This window comes from Chinchilla lanigera, unplaced genomic scaffold, assembly GCF_000276665.1.
Source record: "Chinchilla lanigera isolate Chin_1 unplaced genomic scaffold, ChiLan1.0 scaffold00012, whole genome shotgun sequence".
NCBI classification, from domain to species: Eukaryota; Metazoa; Chordata; class Mammalia; order Rodentia; family Chinchillidae; genus Chinchilla; species Chinchilla lanigera.
The window spans coordinates 17,150,041-17,170,536 of NW_004955413.1; the positions used below are offsets into that span (position 1 = coordinate 17,150,041).

Below are 20,496 nucleotides of genomic sequence, written 5' to 3' on the forward strand. Positions count from 1 at the left end.
CCTGGGGCCTCTGGTCCGCTACGCACCTAGTTCAGCCGCTCTCCAATAAAACCTTCCCGCCACCCAGCCCAGAGCATCCCCCTTCCGGGTCCGTACGTTCAGCTACTTCCAAACAACTACCTTCTCTAATTGGCCGGAGGGTGTGGCTAGCAGGAGCGTCATCCAACAAGACCACATGCTATTGGTTGAGATAAGGAGCGGACTTAGCCAATAGAAAGCGGATTTAAATGGGGGTGGGGGCGACTGCGTGTTTCCGGAAGACGTGGCGGCTCTCTTCTGGGCTGCTTCCCGGCTTCATTTCTCTCGACTCAGCTTCCCACCCTGGGCGTTCTGAGGTGCTGCGGCCGCTGGCCTCACCGCTGCAACCATGATCTCCTTAACAGATACCCAAAGTAAGCCCGTCTCCCCGTCTTCCCCGCCGAGAGCCCCGCACACCCCGCGCCGGGGCTCGCTCTAGCCCGCCGGGCGCTCCTCCTGGGTCAATGAATGAACCTCCGCGCTGGGGGCGGCGGCCTGCGAGCCGGAGCGGAGGCTGCCGGGAGCGGAGGGCAGCCTGGGGGGACGGGGCCGGACCCGCAGTGGCCGTCCTGGCCCCGAGAGTCGGGGGCTGGGTGGGACGCCCGAGCTGGGGAGCGGGAGTTTCAGTTGGGCGTCTGGGTCGCGCCGCTAATATTTGACTTTTGCCACGCCTGCAGGCAACTTTCCAAAAATTCTTTGCCATGACTTCACTTTACTACCCGCCGAAAGTTCAAACAGTAGTAAAAAGCCACTTTGTGAGAGGATTTCCTTCTTTAGTATTGTAGATTGTGCTCTGTGGCTTGCTTTAATATTTTAGCATCTTTTTCTGCCTGCCACACAGCCCACCCCCGGACTTTTCTCGTCTCTAAGGTTAGCATTACGATCTCCTTCCTTATCTTTCATTGTAATTTATCCACTTTTCAACCCCTACTTGACGATCTTAATTTTTTGTGTTTTTATATATCTGCCCGAACTCTGTGCTGCCTTGTATTTTGGTGGTCATGATAATTTTTGCCTGCCATACTTTTCGTTTCTGACTGCACTTTTTCAAAATTTTATAAATTAAAAAGTTCACTGAGGTGAAAATAGAACTTCATTTAAAATGCTTTGTTTTAAAGTGGAGTCTTAAGGTTAAATTCAAATCGTGGCGGACCTGAACTCAAGTTTCTGAAGTTTCCCATATACGTTGGTGCCCTAATCAGGCTCTCTTCTTTGCTGAAGTTGAACTGGGTCCGGATCTTGGGACCACCGGCTGTGGCCCAGAAAGAGTGTCCATTTTAGTAGATTTTCCTCTCTTTGGCCTCATTCCATTCTGATCAAGAAAAATAAATTATAAGTACAGTCTTCTTTTTCTTAATCTACTATACATATATATGAAATGTGAATGATTCTGCACATATTCTCTTTTATTAAAGACTTAAAGATGAGTGCCTCATTTACATACTTCCAAAAACCAAAACGAGCGGGTAGGGTTGAACTATGGGCAGAATAGGAAGCCTTCTCACTTTATGAAATTTGTGAGGAAGGTGAAATTTTACTGTTGATTCTTCATTTACTAAACGTTTTAGAGCGGTACAGTGAATGGAAGCATATAATGACTAGTCAGCCAAAAGATTTTGAATTTCACATTTTGCTTATATGTCTGTGCTTGATTGCAAGGGACTGGCTGTCTTTCAAGTGATCTGCCAAGATTATTGTGAGATTTCAGTTCTAGAAGAGAGTGACCAAGCACCAATCTTAATAAAATGGCAGTTCCTGATTGTTTTTAAGGTGTCTATAATTGGCCTCTTCCCTATTCCACAAAAAAAAAAAGTAAAAAAGAAAAACCAAGATTTATTTAAGGGGGTAGGATGGAGGATGTTCCCCTTTCCATCTGAGTTGTCACTTTAAGTTGTCACTTTGTTTTGTCACACAGGGTAAAAATCTACCATGATACTCAACTGAGTTATTCAGTACAATTGATACCCAGTTAAGTTCTTTTTGCAGGACTTGTTTTTTAAAAGGCGTAGTAACAAAGACAATATTTCTCTTAATCAGTTGTGAATAAGAGAACAAAATGCTAAAGGTGACTGCCATTGGATTATGCATGTCTTTTCCTATGAAATGCCCACAGTAGGCTTTTATATTAGGTAGGGGTTTTTTTTAAGATTACATTTATCAGTTTATTTCTTCTTTAAACATACAGGCTGGAGGCATGAAGGTAGGATGCTACAAGAGTTCAGACAGGAGTACATAGCAAATAAATTTCTTTTACTGGGTGTGATGCTGGTGAGAAGGAGGCAGCTCTGTGTAGGGCTTTTGACAGCCAGAAAGCTTAAAAATGAATAAAGACAGGGAAGAAGGCAATTCTGGAGATAAGAGAAGGTCACATGAGGCTAGTTTGAATCTTGACTCATTTAGATCAGGGGATAGTTGACAACATCAAGCCAATGAGAGTTTTGGCAGAGGTGATGCAAACAGCTAGCTGTCCCCTTCAGACACTAGATACAGCAGCGGGATGTTTTGGTTTCCATGTTGTAGCTGTAGAATCACTGACTATGGAGTGAGATGACTGGATCTAAATTCTAGCCTGACTCCATATCACCACCACCCACCCACACATTTCTGCTGATTGTGTGATCCCGGGCAAGTTACTTCATCTCTCTGGTCCTTGGTTGCCCATAGGAAACATGGAACCATTGCTATTTTTTAACTTCACAATTTTGTTAAAGGAATTGCAGGATCCTTGTATAATCTCTTGATTAAATGACAGACCAGGCTCAGATATTGTCCTTTTTCAGTGCAGTACATTTTTAATAGTTCTGGCACCTACGTAGTTACTTAGATAATATAGCAATTTTGAATTTGAATCACCCAAATATGCTTTCCCCAGAAGTTTGGTATATCCCAGTGTCCTTGAGTTACACGAGCAAACATAATTAACCTGAAAAAAAGTCTGGTGGGTAAAAGTATTTTATAACAGTTAAGCACATGAACTTTGAGCTCCAATAGACCTGGTTCAGATACTTAACCTGAAGTGTGACTTTGGTTGTCTTAAGTCAGTTATCTAAATTTCAGTTTCTTCCATCTATAAATTGATGTGATTGTGCCTACATTCCAGTAGTATTAGGGGGATTAAATTACATAAGCTCTGTGAAACACCTCATAACACCTAATTCGTGGTATACTCTCAGTACATAGTAGGTGTGTTTCCATATAATTTCTGTTCTGACAATCAGACATCTCAAAATGTTTACATAATCGCTATGATTATTTGTGAACAAATAGAAATTATTCTTGTTCAGGTAACTCAAATGTAATGATTAAACCCTAACTACTATATATTTAATAGAATTTTACTTGCTCTTGTATCTGTATTTTCCCCTAGGAAATTGTATCTGATGTATAAATCATTTTGATAAATTCTTCAAGATTTTTAAGCGTGAAAGGAGCTCAGCTTTTCATTGGAATTTATGTCTATGAAATATTTTAATTTGGTGTATTTACAGACAGGTATCTCAGTTCATTTAGACTAACTTTAAGAGCAAAGCATGGCTAGAATGGAAGATACTAATGATCAGGAAATTGAGGAGATGGGAGAGGTAGAAGAAGGTAAAGTGGATATGAATTTTCAAATCATCAGAACATTTATATATGGCTTAATTTTTTTGTTGTTCAGTAGCTGTGACCTAGATTTTAGCTTTCTGGAGCTGAGGCAAAAAAAGATTAAATGACAGATTAGAAATCTGTCCAGAATAGTGTTTTTAATATTGTGTTTTCAAAAATATGGTTGCATCTTCTCAGTCATTATCTGTATGCAGAATAGTACTTCTAGATAAAATCAAGATCAGTAGCTAGTCTCTGAAAACAAAACCAAAATGTTAGGGAGGTAGCTTAGCGGGCTGTGCTTGGTAGCATTCACAAAAAAAAAAAAAAAAAATCACCGCTTTAAAAGGTTAAGACTCTTTAACCTAAAAAGATAAGACCTAGAGAATGTAAAGTCAATGAAACTACCAATTTATATGCAGGTAGGTACAGACTTCAAAGCTTGTGCTTTATCCACAACTGTATATTCAGTACCTAGAACAGTTCCTGACCTCTAGAAGTGATCAACAAATTTTTGGTTTTAAATAAAAAAAGAAAAAAATCTAGAGTACTGTTATCAGGTATTCTTTGGAGCAGTGATTTTAGTACTCTAGACTTAAATATGTGAACAGACTCATAGTTTAGATAAATTTGCAGGTAATAAATTTGTAATAAACCATCCAGAAGGTAGAAGTGGGCCAGCTCAATGGTGCACACCTTGTTCTTGGAAGGCTAGCTCTGGGCTAACCTGGGCAAGGGAGACCCTGTCTTAAAAAGTTAAGTCAGGCCTAAACTTCTAAAAATTAACTTTTAAAATAATAGCTACCATAATTCTCACAGTATTTCTTGATGCTTCTGTGAGAAGCAATGTATAATTCAATGAAGTAAATTGTGATGACCTACAATGACATTTCTAAGTAAGTTAAAAAGAGAGAATTGATTTTAAGAAGGATAAGGGAGCACTACAGGTATTGTACATGCACATAATCATAGAATGTGAAAGGAGATAAATAAACCTATACTATATAGTTTTGTCTAAAGTCAGAGTTTCTTAGGAGGAAAAAAAAATACAGCCAAACCTTTAAAATTTGCATTTATCTTTTTTCGTCTGGTGTGTCTACAACATATATTGCTTCCCATATAAGAGTGAGGAATTTTCATTCATATTTTTAAATTTGAGATAATTGACTGACGTTAATTTGGTGTAGATCTTTGTGAATGTCATTACATTAACCAGGAGTGTCGGGGACATACTTCCTTATATTAGCCAAAAGAAAAACTGAATACTTAGTTTACCGGTGTTAATGTGACTTTCGCTTTTCTCTACCCTTAACTGTATAACTTACATTGCAGAAATTGGAATGGGATTAACAGGATTTGGAGTGTTTTTCCTGTTCTTTGGAATGATTCTGTTTTTTGACAAAGCACTACTGGCTATTGGAAATGTGAGTTTTTGAATATGTATTTTTACTAAATTAATAAGGAAGTTTTTACTTCAAATGAATTATTACTTTTGTCAAATTTGGGAGAAATAATTCACTATTACTCATATATAGTTACTGTTACATTTTTCTATTTCCATCAAGCAAAATCAGTTAGCTTACTGTTTAAATAAAATAGAAATACTCAATGAGATTTTCTAATTCTGTAAGCACCCTGTGAAATGTTTGTTATGTGATTTATAGTACATTAAAGGAAGGCTACCTCTAAATAACAGTTCAAAATCTATGACTTGATAGTTCTGTATCTTCGTAAGTTTATGAAAATGTTAGAAGTACGACTTCACATTTGCTTGATATATGTAAAATAAACAACTTTTAATAATCTTTTGAACTTTTTAAGGACCACATTTCTGTGTTGTTAGCCGACTTGCCTAGAAAGAGTGGACACTCTTTGTAAGGTGTGGTGCACTGCACAGGTGTGGGTAGTGCAGGAGATCCAGGAGTCGGGGTGACTTCTAAAAAGGCAGTGCAGTCCCTGAACAGAGCACATAGAACATAGTCACGTCTTAAGCATACATACCATTCAGCCTTTTAGTTGGAAATATGAAAAAATAAGAGATAGCAAAATTACTCAAACTGCATGTTTTAATAAATGGTGACGTAAACAGTTTCACCAGTGGGCTCGGTATATATCTCTGAATACTTTTCACTAAAGTAAGTGAATAGGGGATGGAAAAATTTGAAAAGCAACACAGGAAAAGGCAAGATTTTAATCATAGTTTCTTGACCAAGAAAATATACAAAATATACATAAACTTTTTAAATATCTGGTTGTATTTTTATTTCTGCTACCACCAGATATTCTGATATTAATAAACATAGAATCTTCTACCGGCTTTGCAGTGTTGCTTCTGCTGTCAGTTTAGCTCTATCCGTATTTCTCCCACCTATAGACGCTCCCGTAGCCCATGGTAGATACTTCAGACCAAGAGACCTTGGGGTGACATACTTATGGGCAGCTTTCCTGTCCATCCTTTGCTAGCTCATCTGCTTGACTGAGCCAGCCCCATCCAGCAAAAGCTGGGGAAACTACTGCAGACGCAGCTGCCCACTGATTCTCATCTTTGTTTCTTTATCTCCATTTAATCAAGATAGAGGAGTGAAAGGAGTGGAGCGCAACTACAGCGTGCCATGCCTAACCCACCCTTTGGTTCTGCTTCTTGGTAGTGCGCTGAGTTCTCTCTGGCCAGTTGCCCACATTAAAAGCCAAGCAAATGTGCTTCTTTTTATTATATTTAGCTCTGACCTTTACAAATTTATGCAGTGTGTTTAACTACTTTTTCTATGTTGCATTTTCTTTGTCTCTTAGGTTTTATTTGTTGCTGGCTTGGCTTTTGTAATTGGTTTAGAAAGAACATTCAGATTCTTCTTCCAAAAACATAAAATGAAAGCTACAGGATTTTTCCTGGGTGGTGTATTTGTAGTCCTTATTGGTTGGCCTTTAATAGGCATGATCTTCGAAATTTATGGATTCTTTCTCTTGTTCAGGTGAGACAATCATTTTATTTTCTCTTGTAATAAATGAAGTATTACAAAAACACAGGTGTTTATATCAGTATAAGATAATAACTTCCTTTAGTTTTTGTTTAGCCTGAATCTTACAGTTTTACAACAGACAGCTATAAAAATGTTTGTCTAATGTAAATGATTGTCTAAGGGTAAACTATCTTGTAAAGTATTTTCAGTGCAATAAAAGTCATTTTATTGGCACTGTAAGACACTTTGATATTTTCATTAACTGAATAATGATAGATAGATACCATAGGTAGATCCAGAATTTTAGTAAAATTTCAGTATTAGTAAAACCTAATACTTCATAATTCAAATGTCAGATCATTTGATGGCAGTTTGTTTTAGTGCATATACATAGAAAATTCTGTACCAAATATGCTCTGGGAGATTTGGGTCAACTAATATTTGGAAATGCCACTTAGCAGTCAGTAAACAATGTGCATGTGAAGAAGTACCTGTAAATACAGTTGGTTTTCATTATTGAAGAAATTCATAGCCTTTGCCTTCTGCTGGGTACTATATTATCCACAATAGCTGTAAAAGGTTATTAGTGCCAAATCTGCTTTAGGGAATTTCTAACGTGGGAAATAGACTGTAAAGATACCAGTAGGATAGTGTCATAAGCTTAAAAGTGTGTAAATTATTACAGTATCATAATCCAGGAAGACATTAATAAAGTCAGACAGAGGTGAGAAATGTTAACTGATAAACTGGACCTTAAAGAATGAGTAAGAAGAACCATCCCAGAAAATAAAAAAGAGGGGACATTTCACTGGCAGAAAGAACAGAGAGGACCTGGAAAATACACAGCTTTACCAAAAAGAATGACTGGTCCAGGAGGACAGGAGCATGGGGGGAATGAAAGGAAACGGTCTGCAGTGGGACTGAAAGGGAGGTCTGGAATGAGGCTGCAGGTGTATTCTGAGTGACTTGTTACTTTATTTTCTTACCAAATCTGAACAATGTTGAGGATGGATAGGGAGCGCAAAGATTTCTAAGTCAGTGATATAGCCAGACTGGTGTCTTAAAAAGAGTGTTCTAACTTCAGGATAAAGTATGTATAGAAAAACTAAAGACAGAGAACCGAGTTCAGAGGTGCTTGATGTGGTACAGAATACAGAATAATGAAACTGGAATTCTTCAGCAATCAAACTGAGACAATCTGAGCATACAACAGGGCTACCTCTCCCTACACTCTGCTCACGTTTTGCCAGTAATCAAAATTATTTATATTGATAGTAACTTAAGGGTCTAAGTTTGACGTCCCTAACATACTCACAAATGTGGTAGGGTCCTTTCTTCGTACTTGATTAGTAATTGATCGTGGTGACAGGAAATGCTGTTTTCAAAGAGAGCTCTCTTTCCTGTCTCTCAGGGGCTTCTTCCCTGTGGTTGTTGGCTTTATTAGAAGAGTGCCAGTCCTTGGATCCCTCTTGAACTTACCGGGAATTAGATCAGTAAGTAATTGTGTATTTAGCAATGTATTTTTAACCCACCAAAATGAATACGTTTTAATGCTTTTTACTTGTAGGAATATGAGTAATTGTGAAATGATTAAATGATGAGTTGTTCATTATGACATAAATGATCACATCACATAGATTATGGCTACCAAAAATACCAGAAAATAATCATTGCTAACCCTATAAAACCTAAAATTTTGTTTTACCATTTTCATTTTTGGTATTGTTCTCTATTTTTATTTTGTGATTTTTTTGATTAATCAAGTTTATTGGTACATTTTAGATATACGTAATGATCACATTCATCATAGGGAATTTGTACCTGTACATGATATAACTTGATTCCTTTTTTCCCATTCCTTTATCCTCCCTGCAACCCCTCTTCCCCTCCTTATTTACAAAAGCTTTGTTTCCATTTGTTTCCTTTTCTCTGCCTTCCTCCTCCCTACCCTCAGGTCCTCTTCCCATTTGAACATTTTCTTCCCATTTCCCAATATCGGTTATACATTTTGGTCTTTAGTTATACTTAGGGTTTCTCATACCAGAGAAACAATGTGGTATTGAAATGTGTGTCTGCTTTATTTCACTTAAGAGTATGGTCTTAAGGTGCATTCATTTAGCTGGAAATGTCTTGAGCTTGTTTTTTTTATGGCAGAATAGTACCCCATTGTAGTAAAAAAAAAAAAAAAAAAAACAAAACACATCTTTATCCATTCATTGGTTGATGGGCATTTGGGCTATTTCCAAGATTTAGCCGTTATAAACTGTGCCACAGTATAAACCTGGGTGGCTGTGTATTGCTGTGGTATGATACTTTTAATTCTTTTGGGAAGATACCAACAAAGGGAATAGCTGGGTCAAATGGAACCTCTAGTTTTAGTTTTCTGAGGAATCTCCACACTGACTTTCACAGTGGCTGCACCAGTCTGCACTCCCACCAACAGTGGAGAAGAGTTCCTTTTTCCCCACAGCCCTGCCGGCATTTGTTATTGGTTGATTTCTTGATAATTGCCATTCTTTCTGGAGTGAGATGAAATCTCAGTGTTTTAATTTGCATCTCTTAAATGACCAGTGATTATGAACATTTTTTCACTGTTTCTACTCCTTCATCTGAGAAGTGTCTTTGCATTTCAGATGCCTATATTTGGATTGAGTCTTTAAATTTGAGGGGTCTGATATTTGTAATCTGAGTTCTTTAAAAATCAATAGTGTTCCTGTACACAAATAATAAACTCAATGAGAGACAAATTAGGAAAACAACACCTTGTTTACCACAGAAGACTTCCCTATCTCACAACACCATCAGGGACTTTTAGCCTGCTTCCTTAAGTTTTAGCACAAAATGAGATCCTTAAAGTCAAAAATAATATGGGTGATCTGTAACTCAGCAGAGCTGAAAGGAATCTTTTCAGCTGTAGGTCTGACGTGGTCAGAAGTATCACTGGTGCATACACTTCTTTGGATCAGTTTCATAGTTTGAAGTCTGTCCTGAACAATCAAGATAAAGAGACTTTAAAGACATGTTAAAAAGACTTCATGTTCTAGTTAGGTCCAAGGAGTTTCTCTGCTTCCTACAGATTTTTATAGATGTTTCTAGAGAGAAAATCCATAGCAGTCGTTGAATTCTCTAAGCGGTAAAGGATGGCTTAGCCAGAGGAAAATAAGTACCAGTCTTCACCTAATCTCGTTTCCATCCACAGGTTAATTTTAGTGTCAGAACCTTAGCGCTAAGACATCCGAAATATTTGAAGTTATCTTTGGAGAGAGAATATTACACTTTTTCTTCACTGAAATTTACCTTGAAATTCTAATGAGTTCATGAGTACTTTCAGGGCAACTTTTTGTGTATCATTTATCTATTTGTGATAATATTAAATTATTAACTATTAAGCCTAATTATTAATTCGGCTTATGGGAGTATATCCTGATTTCATTTGCCATCTATTTCATATAACCTCATATAATAATAGATGTTTATATTTAGAATAACTTGAATTTATTGAAACTTCTAGTTAAAAATTTCTAATTATTGTTTGTGTCCTTAATTTAAGAATTCTGCAGTGTTTGCGTAGATGGACACACACTACAATACATAATTGCCTTTCATTGTAATGATTAAGAATGTGACGTGAAATAAAAGAAATGGTTAGATGACTGCTAGAACTTGATGATTTTGTGACCATTTCGGTTATGTAACTTGTAATATACCCACTAATAATATTCTTTGTTTTAATCTTTACATCACCATCTGGAATGCTGAAGAAAGCCAAACTGCTTTTTATTTGGGGTGGAGTAACCAAAATGAATAATCATTTACATTAATGTGTGTTAAAATTTATATTTAATGGTTATAAATTTATGTTTGCATCATTGAATCTGTTTTAATGCCATTGTCACTTTCAGTCTGAAGTCCAGAATACACATTTAAAGTATTTCTAGTTGACAGCTGTTGTTAATAATTGAACTTAATGGAGTTAAATCTGTTTGTTCAAAGACTACATAGGCCCAGAAGAGATCCACAGTAATGGTCAGTGGAAATATCTTATTGGGTTCATTACTGCATGAATGGCTGGCATTTCAAGTTGTTATTTTTTGTTGTTAGTAGTGTTAACTTCATTTTATACAATTTTTTTATTCATTGTGTTGCATTTTTCATGTTGCACCCTTTAATTCATATGTATAACATGTCATGCAAATATAACTTTCAGAAAAAAATTTTATATACATTTATGTGTCAGAAAGATGGTGGTGAGTAACACTGGATTAATCATTGTCGGTCATACTCGAAATTTCCACAAATCTTAGAAAGCTGGTTTTTTAAAGCAACATTTGAAGTGTGGATGTGATGTTTTATAATGCTATAGGCTTCCTTTAATCTGCTGTTTTTCTTCTCCTTGCAGTTTGTAGATAAAGTTGGAGAAAGCAACAATATGGTATAACAACAAGTGAATTTGAAGACTCATTTAAAATATTGTATTATTTATAAAACCCTTTGAAGAATATTCAGCACAAACTTAAATTACACGAAATAGCTTGCAGTGTTCTTTACAGAAGTTTAAATGTCTAGCCTACAAAGTACCAACAGCAATTAGCGAAGAACCTGTGAAAATAGGCTTCTGATCAAGTGGTCTGAAAAATCAGCAAGCAAACTGAGGGAGATGAAATCCCTGTTACAGTGCGGATTGAAACTCTCGCAGGCTATTTTTCTTGTCTTTCCATGATGCGCGAAACAGCCATCCTTAGGAGACTGTGGTGCCTGTTACTTCTTTCTAAGGTTCAAGAGCATCCCAAAGCATTGGCTTTTAGAAATACCCACTGTGAGAGCAAAGATATTCCCAGTTGCACTGTGTCTCTGAAGGTGACGCATGAGCTGGATGGGATTATGTCGCTTGGATGTGTTCAACACGAGGAAAGCCCGTTTCCATGTCACCAATCACTTTTTGGTTTTGTAAACGTGATTAAAATAAAACTGTGTGGTTCTTCTGAAACTTACATTTTAAAGCCAAGTGGAACTCTGAACTAGACATTCTAGGTCATCCTTAAGTAGCTTTTAGTTTCTAGCTGACGAAGCAATTTTGCTCAGTGACACACTCCAGAAACACCCGTACTTCTTGGAAGTCCGTTCTGCACATCTGTTTGTATCGTTCAGTACGCGTAAGCGTTTGACAGAAGCATCCTTGACCCAGCAGTCACCTGTTACATAATCCAGTTTCTTTGAATGGTCTTTTATTTAAAATACTAAATGATGCATATCAAGTGGGTTTTTCCTTCATGATGTAGTTTTTCCTTATGTTTTCATTTTTAAATTCAGGAGAGGTTTATTACTTTTTTATAAATGAAAATAACTTTTGGCAATGTGTAAGACATGTAACATGTTACAAAACTAAACCTGTAACTTATTTTAGGGCTGTTCACTTAATGAGCTTTTGTAACACAAAAGTCAAAGTATGTGACATACGCTTCCCGTAATTACTCTTGACCTTGCATTAGAGGAGAAAACACCTGAGTTTATGCGCTGACGTTATTTTACCATAATTAAACTGGCTATGGTTTCTCAAAAACATGTTTTCTTTTTTCTTCCTGCCATTGCTAATCGACAGACAATAAGAAACAGCAATTATTTCCTTTTCTAAGGTGGCAGCTTTGGTTGTAGACATAGAAACACATTTCAGTATCCACAGTACTATTTGTTTTATGACTAATGATTGTGCTGTTTATTTTTTTGACACTGGGCAAAGCTTCTTACTACATAAAAGCATAATTGAAATTTGTGATATTTATTTACAAACGTCTACAAAATAGATAAGTGCTTCTTTTTCCTTAGTTGTATCTCTGAATGCACAAAGAACTCCCAATCTTGCTCGTCTACAAAAGGAAAGCCTTGGTATATAGTGTAATGGTTCAGCCTTGTGGGTTACTGTTGTACTTGGTACTTGCATTTGACTTTATGGTGTAATCTGTGAAAATGGGACAAACGGAGACTCCTACCTCAATAGTTCACGAAATAAGAGACCTAGTGTTGTGTCTGATGTTCTTCAAAAAAATCATATCCTCACTTGGAGAGTGTCAAATATATATTCTTTGAGAACTGACTTATATAAGGTGCCCTGTAGGACTCTTACACATTTTTGACTGACCCATATTAGTTCCAGTGGCTAGATAGTCCTCCCTTTTTAGAACAAGAACAGCCTCTGTTAGTGTAAGGAACATCTGTATCATTTAACTCCTTTGTAGACATGAATTTCTATCAAAATGTTCTTTGCACTGGTAACAGATCCCTTTTTCAGCAGTCTTATTTCAGAAAGTGTTATTGGACTTGAAAAGATTTGTAATCTCTGAGTCCTTAGGTTGAGGGGCTGGAGCAGTTTTCAGTTTCTAATGAAGGTGCAGTTAATACCGATGTGAGTGTGGGACTGCCTGGCAGCGTGTATTTCTTACTCAGAACCTTGGTGAGGCTCTATTTTTAAACATATTAGCCTTGTAACAAGCCCTGTGTTACTGTTCATTCCCTTCCAAATTCAGCCTTCTGTCTGTGATGAAGATACTTTGGTTTGTTGTTTCTTTTCTGTAGAGATGGAAGAAAAGGTCTAATACTACATAGCCTTAAGTGTTTCTGTCATTGTTCAAATGTATTTTCTGTAACAGAAACATATTTAGAATGTCTGTCTTTCCCCCTTACAAATTCTAATTCATGGTATACAGTTGCTTTTAAAAGTCTCAGTCAGATTATATAATCTAACAATGGAATATTGTAAATGCACTTGTCTTACCTCTCAGTAAAGGATACTTTTCTATTAATTGGTGGCCAAGTGTGTCTTTATTCTGAAATCCTGGTTTAATTTAGCACTGCAGAAAAACCCACCTCGTTTCCTAAAAACTAGTTAATTATGCAATTTTTTTCATGTCTACCAAATGATCTTAACATCTTATTTCTATATTTTTAATGTTGTATACACAGATAGTCTTCAAGTAAGTAAAAGTACTCTTAAATTTGAAAAGTATTTAAAAATTTAAAAAAAAAATGCCACTGGCCTTGGGCAGTATATTATTTAAGAAAGTCTGACTTAGCAGAGTTAAGCAGCCCAGGCCTGTAATCCCAGGCTGAGGCAGGAGGATCACAAATTTAAGCCCAGCCTGGGCAATTTAGAGATCTAGTAAGATTCTGTTTCAAGCACATGGAAGGAGGGGAGAATATACTTCATACAAAGACCTAGGTTCAATCTCCAGTACTGCAAAGAAAGATTAAGGTCTAAGGTCTGCAAGCATTTGGTTTTTCAGCAGATTTTCTAAGTATCCTGAGAACTGAAAGTCCTGCCCTGCCTGAGGGGCCCAGGAGAACAAGCGGTGGCATCTATCCAAGGAGAATTTGTAACTGTAACTTGACTTGTGAAGTCTTAGCCTCATTTCCAGGTAACTCAGCCTAAGGCTGGGGAGATGCCTCTAGCACAGCGCCCGCTTGGCAAGCACAGGGTCCTCAGTTCGATTCCCCGTACCAAAAAAAAAAAAAAAGAAGAACCACACACTCACAAATAACAGCCTGAATTGTACTACAAGTAAATGGTAGTAGAATAATTTGTGGCCTACATATTCTAACCCTTATTTTCTCCTCACTGAGACATTAGGACTGTGCTCTGTGACTGATTCTATTTTCAGAAAGTATCTTCAGAGAAAAAGTGACACCAGTTTTAACTCCAGAAGGTTTTTCTAAACATGATTTCTCTTGAAAACTCCATACACGTGCTGACCTTACCAAGTTACCATAGCAGGTTTTTCTTTCCCTTTTTTGGAAAAGAGTTGTAAGCCTAATCATGCAGAATGGTCACTCTCATCTGTGTGTCTAGAAGCCTGCCATAGAATTTCTGTTGCTGCAGGCAGCTGAGGCGATTTACTGAAAGCTGCTGGGACTGCTGCCATTACTTACAAAATTTAAAAAGAGGGCCGTGAACTTAGACATCGGTGGAGAAACGCTTTTAGAACTTTTCTGTGTAAAAGAAAACAATAAGTCATTACTTGAGTATTTATGGCCTAAACAGAGTAACTTCACATCTGCAGTGTTCTAATAATAAATCCAGTTAAGGCCAAAAATCACTGCTCATGTCTACCACCGGATGTACCAACCTAAGTACAGTTATTTGTTGGGTACAGTAATTAAATTGCAAGTCCATTGCCAGGTGAACTGAAAGGCTTGGAACTGTTAATGAATATCTACCTTATCTCTCATGTTGTCAGGAGGTCTTGTGCTGAATAAAGTCCCAGCCTCTGTCCTGCCTTAGCCGCGGTAAGAGGTTGGACAGAAGCTGTGTGCCTGAAACTCACTGACTGCTCGCTTCTCCCTGACTGCCCCTTTATGCAGCTCTCAAGGCCTAATTAAAATGCCACTTCTGTCACTTCTTTCCTCACCCACTCGGTCTATCCTCAGTCTTTTCCTACAACTATCTACTTGCTTTTTATTTGGTAACAGAAAAGATTCTTGAGGTTTCAGATCTCCCCTTACGTCTGTATCTCCAGCTCCTGACATTTAGTAGGTGCCTGGTAAATGTTGGTTGAATAGATGAAACCTAATTATTCCCATCTTTTTGTGATAGTGTCACTCTTGATCATTGGAATAAGTCTTACAGAGCAGATTTCTATCAGCCATGAAGGTGAACGATTTGGCCCCTGCAAAATCCCTACCATTCTGCTTCACATTTCTTGTGACCTGAAAAACCAACGCTGCTATACGCAGCAGCTCATCAGTGAACAGGAAGAATCATGAAGGAAAAAGTGGCTGCAGAGTGGGTGCATGGCTGCCTTTTTTCACCAGAAAAGGAGGCTACTGAGAAGGCTCAGAAGCTACTGCAAAAGTTTGAGGTGACCCACTGATGGTCAGTTTTCCTCTTGTGTGACATTTAAAAAGTGGTTTTATTATGGTGGTTCTTTTTCTAGGTAGTAGCTTTGTAATTAGAGTTGCTATTACAGAGTAAAACTCCCCAGCAGAAAATTACAAAGTGACTTTATGCCTCAGATGAAGATAGGCAGAAAGTGCTCTCAGCTCCAGGAGGGATCCTGGCAGCACTCCCTCTCAGATGGGAAACAGTACTGATGGTGAAGAGAAAGCATTTTGGTGTGGTCCACTGAGATAGCTGTGAGCGCTCGTCTTTTTTTTGTTGTTACCGAGAATCGAGCTCAGGACCTCAAGCCTGCCAGGCAGTCGCCATGCTGCTGAGCCATACCCCCAGACCTAAGCACTGGTCTTGACCCTACTACTAAGCATCATGTCAATTCAAGTTCTGTGAGCTTGCTAATAAGTGAAACGCAGTATCTACTATGCTACTGTAAAATTGAGTTGAAAAATAAATGTAAAAGGGCTTAAAATGTTAAGAAAATAAGCAGTATTATTGTCCTAGAAGTATTTCCAGTCCAAGACCCTTAAAATTTTCTTTTTTCTTGACTAATTTGGCACACTTGAATCTGGTAATAAGAATGACTGATCGGAAAACAATATGCAGTATAAGAACCATTGCTGAACTCCTACCGTCTTGTATGGTGAAGCTCTGCATCATTTCCAATGTTGGTTTTTTATTATTGTTATTATTACTTGTTACTGTCTTTGATCGTTTGATCAGTCTTACATTCTTAAGGCTGGTGAACTGAGCAACGTTGTTGAAGATAACAGTATGTAATGTAGCAACCATTGTAAATTCCTATCATTGTTTTGAGGTCATGTATCGTTTCTGTTGATTTTGTGTTGTTTTGATTCTGTCTTCATTGTTGTTTTGTTAAAAATAAAAATAAATTTTAAAAAAAGAAGTAGGACCACTACATGTCTCACCTTCTTTTTTGATGCTCAGACCTGGCTACAAATAATGTACAACCTAATTCACATTACAAAGTCATCAATTCACTTACCGTGTTTCTGAGGCTCACCATTTCCAAAGTGCTGTTGGGGATGGTATTTTGACACTTGCCTTTTATCCAAAACATTTTTGCTGTATCTTTTGGCCATTTTTACATGATCTACTCTAGTCCACCATTAACAGCCCTGTACTCTTAGTTACCCTGTAGTCATCGTTGTACCTGCATTCATGCATATTATGTTCAACTTACATATGAGTGTTTAAATATTCTAATTGGGATAACCATGCAGAATAGTCAACTTTAGCTTTGCCTACTTCACTTTAACCCTAGCTTTCTGGACAGTGCTTTTTAACACTCCAGAAAACTAGTATCTTTATATTCTCTTCTTCTCTTTTCATGTAGTTCTGAAGAAAGGATCCAGAAGGACTTGTAAACAGAAGAATTACTTTATTCCAGGACATAAATTCATTGGGAATCTAAACCCTAAGTACAAGGAAAACTGGGTAAAGACCTCGACCAATGAGCAGAAAGTTTTATTTTAGAGAACAAGGCTTCTGAATGACCCAAAGCCACTCCTAAGATCGATAGCCTTTGGGGAAAATACTTCTATCTTTTGGTGAGACAACTGTGCTAAGGAGCAGATGCCCTGGCAGAGAGTAAAGCCAACATAGGAAATGAGGCCCACACCCTCATTCGTACTATACCAACCCAAATCTCTTCCATCACTGAAAAAAGTAATTTGGATATTTTGGTACCACAATAACCATATTGTTCAGGGAACCTTTTCCAAGGTAGCAGTTGCTTACTATGTGTGCGCAAAAATCACTCTCCTTGAGCGAATGCATTTAAAAAGTAACAAGTAATTGTTTAAGCCTGGGCACCTTACAAGTCCATTGTACAAATCCAAATAGAATCAGTGAGGAAGGCAAAATGGTCTACCTTGATTGAGTATGCCTTTTTAAAAAGATTTAGGGGGCTGGGGATTTAGCTCAGCGGCAAAAGCGCCTGCCTGGCAAGCTCAAGGTCGTGAGTTCGGTTCCCGGTACCAGAAAAAAACAAAAACAAAAAAAAGATTTAGGGAACTATTTGTTCAACCCCAGCTGCCTGGTCAGTGTGTTCAATAGTTTATCTGTCATTTCCCTTTGTACCAAACAGTGTAGCCCATCTCTTGGTTTCACTCTGTAAAATCTTAAAAAGTTTTGTGACTTAACAAAAACATACTGGGGACCAGTTCCCTCTGGAAAGCCATTAAGAAGAATCATTCTGCTATGTGACTCTTGGCAAGACTACAATATTGATAACATGTCAAACCTTTCTCTTCGTTTCTGCATAGGAAACTGAAAATGGCAACTTTGATGTAAAACGTCTACTTGTGAACTCACTAGTTAAATTGTTATCAACAAAGCACATTCGTTTTCCCTAAAATTGAAAGTTCAAAGCATCTTGTATTGGTGACTCATTTTTCTTATCCTTCTTCCTAAAACCTTTATGTGCTCTTGGTATAGGGAGAAGAAAAGTCATTTTATTTGTTAAGCAACTTACTAATTGGGTTTCACATATGACTTCATTTAAAATAAACAGCATCTTTGATATAACTGATTGCTCCTTTTCGTAGCTAATTGTTTTAACTTGTTTCTACAATCCTTTGAAATTAAAATCTTAAAATCTAACATTTAAAGTAGAGTGACTATTTTACTCACTTTCAATGGTTAACATCTCTTTTTTTTGTCTTTTTGAGACAGGGTCTCACTATGCAGTTCAGGCTGGCCTTGAGCTCACTTTGTAGCCCAGGCTGTCCTCAAACTCGCGATGATCCTCCTGCCTCAGCCTCCTGAGTGCTGGGATTACAGGCGTGCACCACCACACCTGGTGGTGTGGTTTTTTTTTTTAATCTCCTTCTTATTCACCAACCAAACCTCTGGCATTCTAAGTGCAAATATCAAGCACCAAAATTCCAATCTGCCTTTTCCAAGTATTTGTGTGTACGTAATCACATCAGCCCTTCACACATCAATCTCAAATGAAGCTTAGCTATTCTGCCCCCCATTTCTTGCCATCCTCCCAGCTACGCAAATGCTCAGGTTTAGTTTTCCTCATTTCCTATATCCTAAACTTTGCTATTCAAAATGTCCAAGGGTCAATAGCATGCACCAGTGTCACCTGGCAGTTTATTAGAAATGTGGAATTGCACACCCCATCCCAGTTGTATTGAATCCAAACCACATTTCAGAAAGAATCTTCGTTGAAGTATATGCACATGGATGCCTGGGAAGCAGGGCCAGAACTTCTAAGGAAGTGCTGTGAGCTAAATGTCTGTATCCCCTAAAATTCCATATGTTGAAATGCTAGTCCTCAGTGCCATAGTTTTTACAGGCAGGACCTTTAGGAGTTGATGAGGTTGGGAGCGCCGAGCCCTCGTGAGTAGGATTTATGACCTTATAAGAGAGTCCTGGGAGCGTGCTTGCCTGCCTACCATGTGAGCACACAGCAGTACGGTCACCAGAAGAGGGCCCTCCTCAGTTGTGTTAACTTTCCGTCTCTATAATAGATGCCTGAGACTATCAATTTATGAAATAAAAAGGTTTATTTGAGCTCACTGTTTTGAAGATTCCAGTTCACAATCCAGTGGACTTACTGCTTTTAAGCCTGTGGCAGCACATCATGATGGTAGCTCATGCCAGGGATGCAGAAGAGATGAAGAGGAAAGAGCTAGGGTCCCACTTCACTTCAAAACCATGACCCCAGAGGCCTGAGAATCACCCACTGGCCCCAACTCCTAAAGAACCTACCATCTCCCAATAGCACAACTCTATAAAGAAAGCCTTAGGGACACGTTTCAGATCCAAACTACTGCACTTGTTTATTGTGTCATAGCAGCCAGAATGGACTGAGACAAGAGCCATCTCATCTCCCTCTCATGTCTCATACTTCGTAAGAAATATGAGGTACGCATCCTTGTTCAGTGTTTGCCTATCGATATAACTATTTCAACTAAACACCCATATACTTTAGATCCTGTTCCTCTGGCCTAAAAATCTTCCTATTTCTGTTATCTTCTCTTTCTTCGGCGTCATTAATTTCTCCTTCTCTACTGACCATCCCCATTGGAATTTATATCTGAAAATGATTTCTCAGTTATCAACACAAACCAACCAACCTGACTGACCTAAGCAAAAGAACACTTTATTAAAGTGACACTGGATCCACAATCACCACCCAGGTAGCACTGAATACTAGAATCTGCCACTAGCACTGTAGCTAGAAGTGCTCTAGAAATTCAATCTGGCTACCACCACTGTTGGACTCAGAATCTTCTTTCCCCTAGTTCAAGCCTCCATCTGAGCACATACCCTCCTGGGAAGGTCTGTGCCCTGGACCTACACTGCCTGCAGGGAGGGTGGAGAGTCCAGGCAGACTGCCTCTCCACAACATTCATAATTCATAATTTAGGGAATTTTAGGCATTTCTTAAAAATGAAAGGCTTCAAATGTCACTGAAAGGCCAAAGGAATAACAAATCCCCACTGAGCTCAAGTATTTTACAAAGGAAGTAAGGCAGTTCAAGGCCAGCTTGCTCAATTCAGTAAAAATAAAATAAGAGGGCCGGGGACATTGCTCAGTGGTGGAACCCTTGCCGAGCATATGTGAAGCCCTGGGTTCCATCCCTGATGCTGTAAAAGAGAAAACAATCTTCATTTTACCCTTTCCCTCATTTTGTGACATTTCTAAAGTCCTTGGCTTTATTTTTCCACATCTTATTCATTATTAATCTTGCACCCATCTTCAAAAACCATCGTATTTTCAAATGCACTGCATACTTCTGGACCTCATCTTGCTACTGGATAGCCTCTCTTGGCTTCCATGCCAACAGGATCCCCTGCAATTTCTCTTTTCTTTCTGATTGCTCTACTTGAACTTCTTTTTCAGTAATGGGAATCAAACTCAGGGCCTCACTTTTCTGACTCTGCTTCATTTGCTCATTTTCTGTATGTTTATTTTCGTACTTCTATCCCTGCCTCTTTTCTTTAGCACTATTCACTATTTTTGCTACCTTAAGATTCTTAGAATTCTTGAAAGTCTTAATCATTCCTACCTTTAAAA

The 20,496-nt window shown here is 38.1% G+C and overlaps 1 protein-coding gene across 1 annotated transcript; it reads left to right on the forward strand.

Moving 5' to 3' along the window:
- The first annotated feature begins 220 nt into the window (after positions 1 to 220).
- Positions 221 to 14,068, forward strand: Golt1b (golgi transport 1B). Its single transcript, XM_005379060.2, has 5 exons — positions 221 to 392; positions 4,936 to 5,027; positions 6,394 to 6,572; positions 7,972 to 8,053; positions 10,960 to 14,068. The coding sequence occupies exons 1-5, from the start codon at positions 368 to 370 to the stop codon at positions 10,996 to 10,998; spliced, it is 417 nt and encodes a 138-aa protein (XP_005379117.1). The 5' UTR covers positions 221 to 367; the 3' UTR covers positions 10,999 to 14,068.
- The last annotated feature ends 6,428 nt before the right edge of the window (positions 14,069 to 20,496 follow it).

Bases quoted from the DNA above. Each gene is read 5' to 3' on its own strand.
- Golt1b (XM_005379060.2), top strand. From the start codon at position 368: ATGATCTCCTTAACAGATACCCAAA. The intron at 393-4,935 runs GTAAGCCCGTCT...CTTACATTGCAG, and splicing joins CTCCTTAACAGATACCCAAA to AAATTGGAATGGGATTAACA. The intron at 5,028-6,393 runs GTGAGTTTTTGA...TTTGTCTCTTAG, and splicing joins CACTACTGGCTATTGGAAAT to GTTTTATTTGTTGCTGGCTT.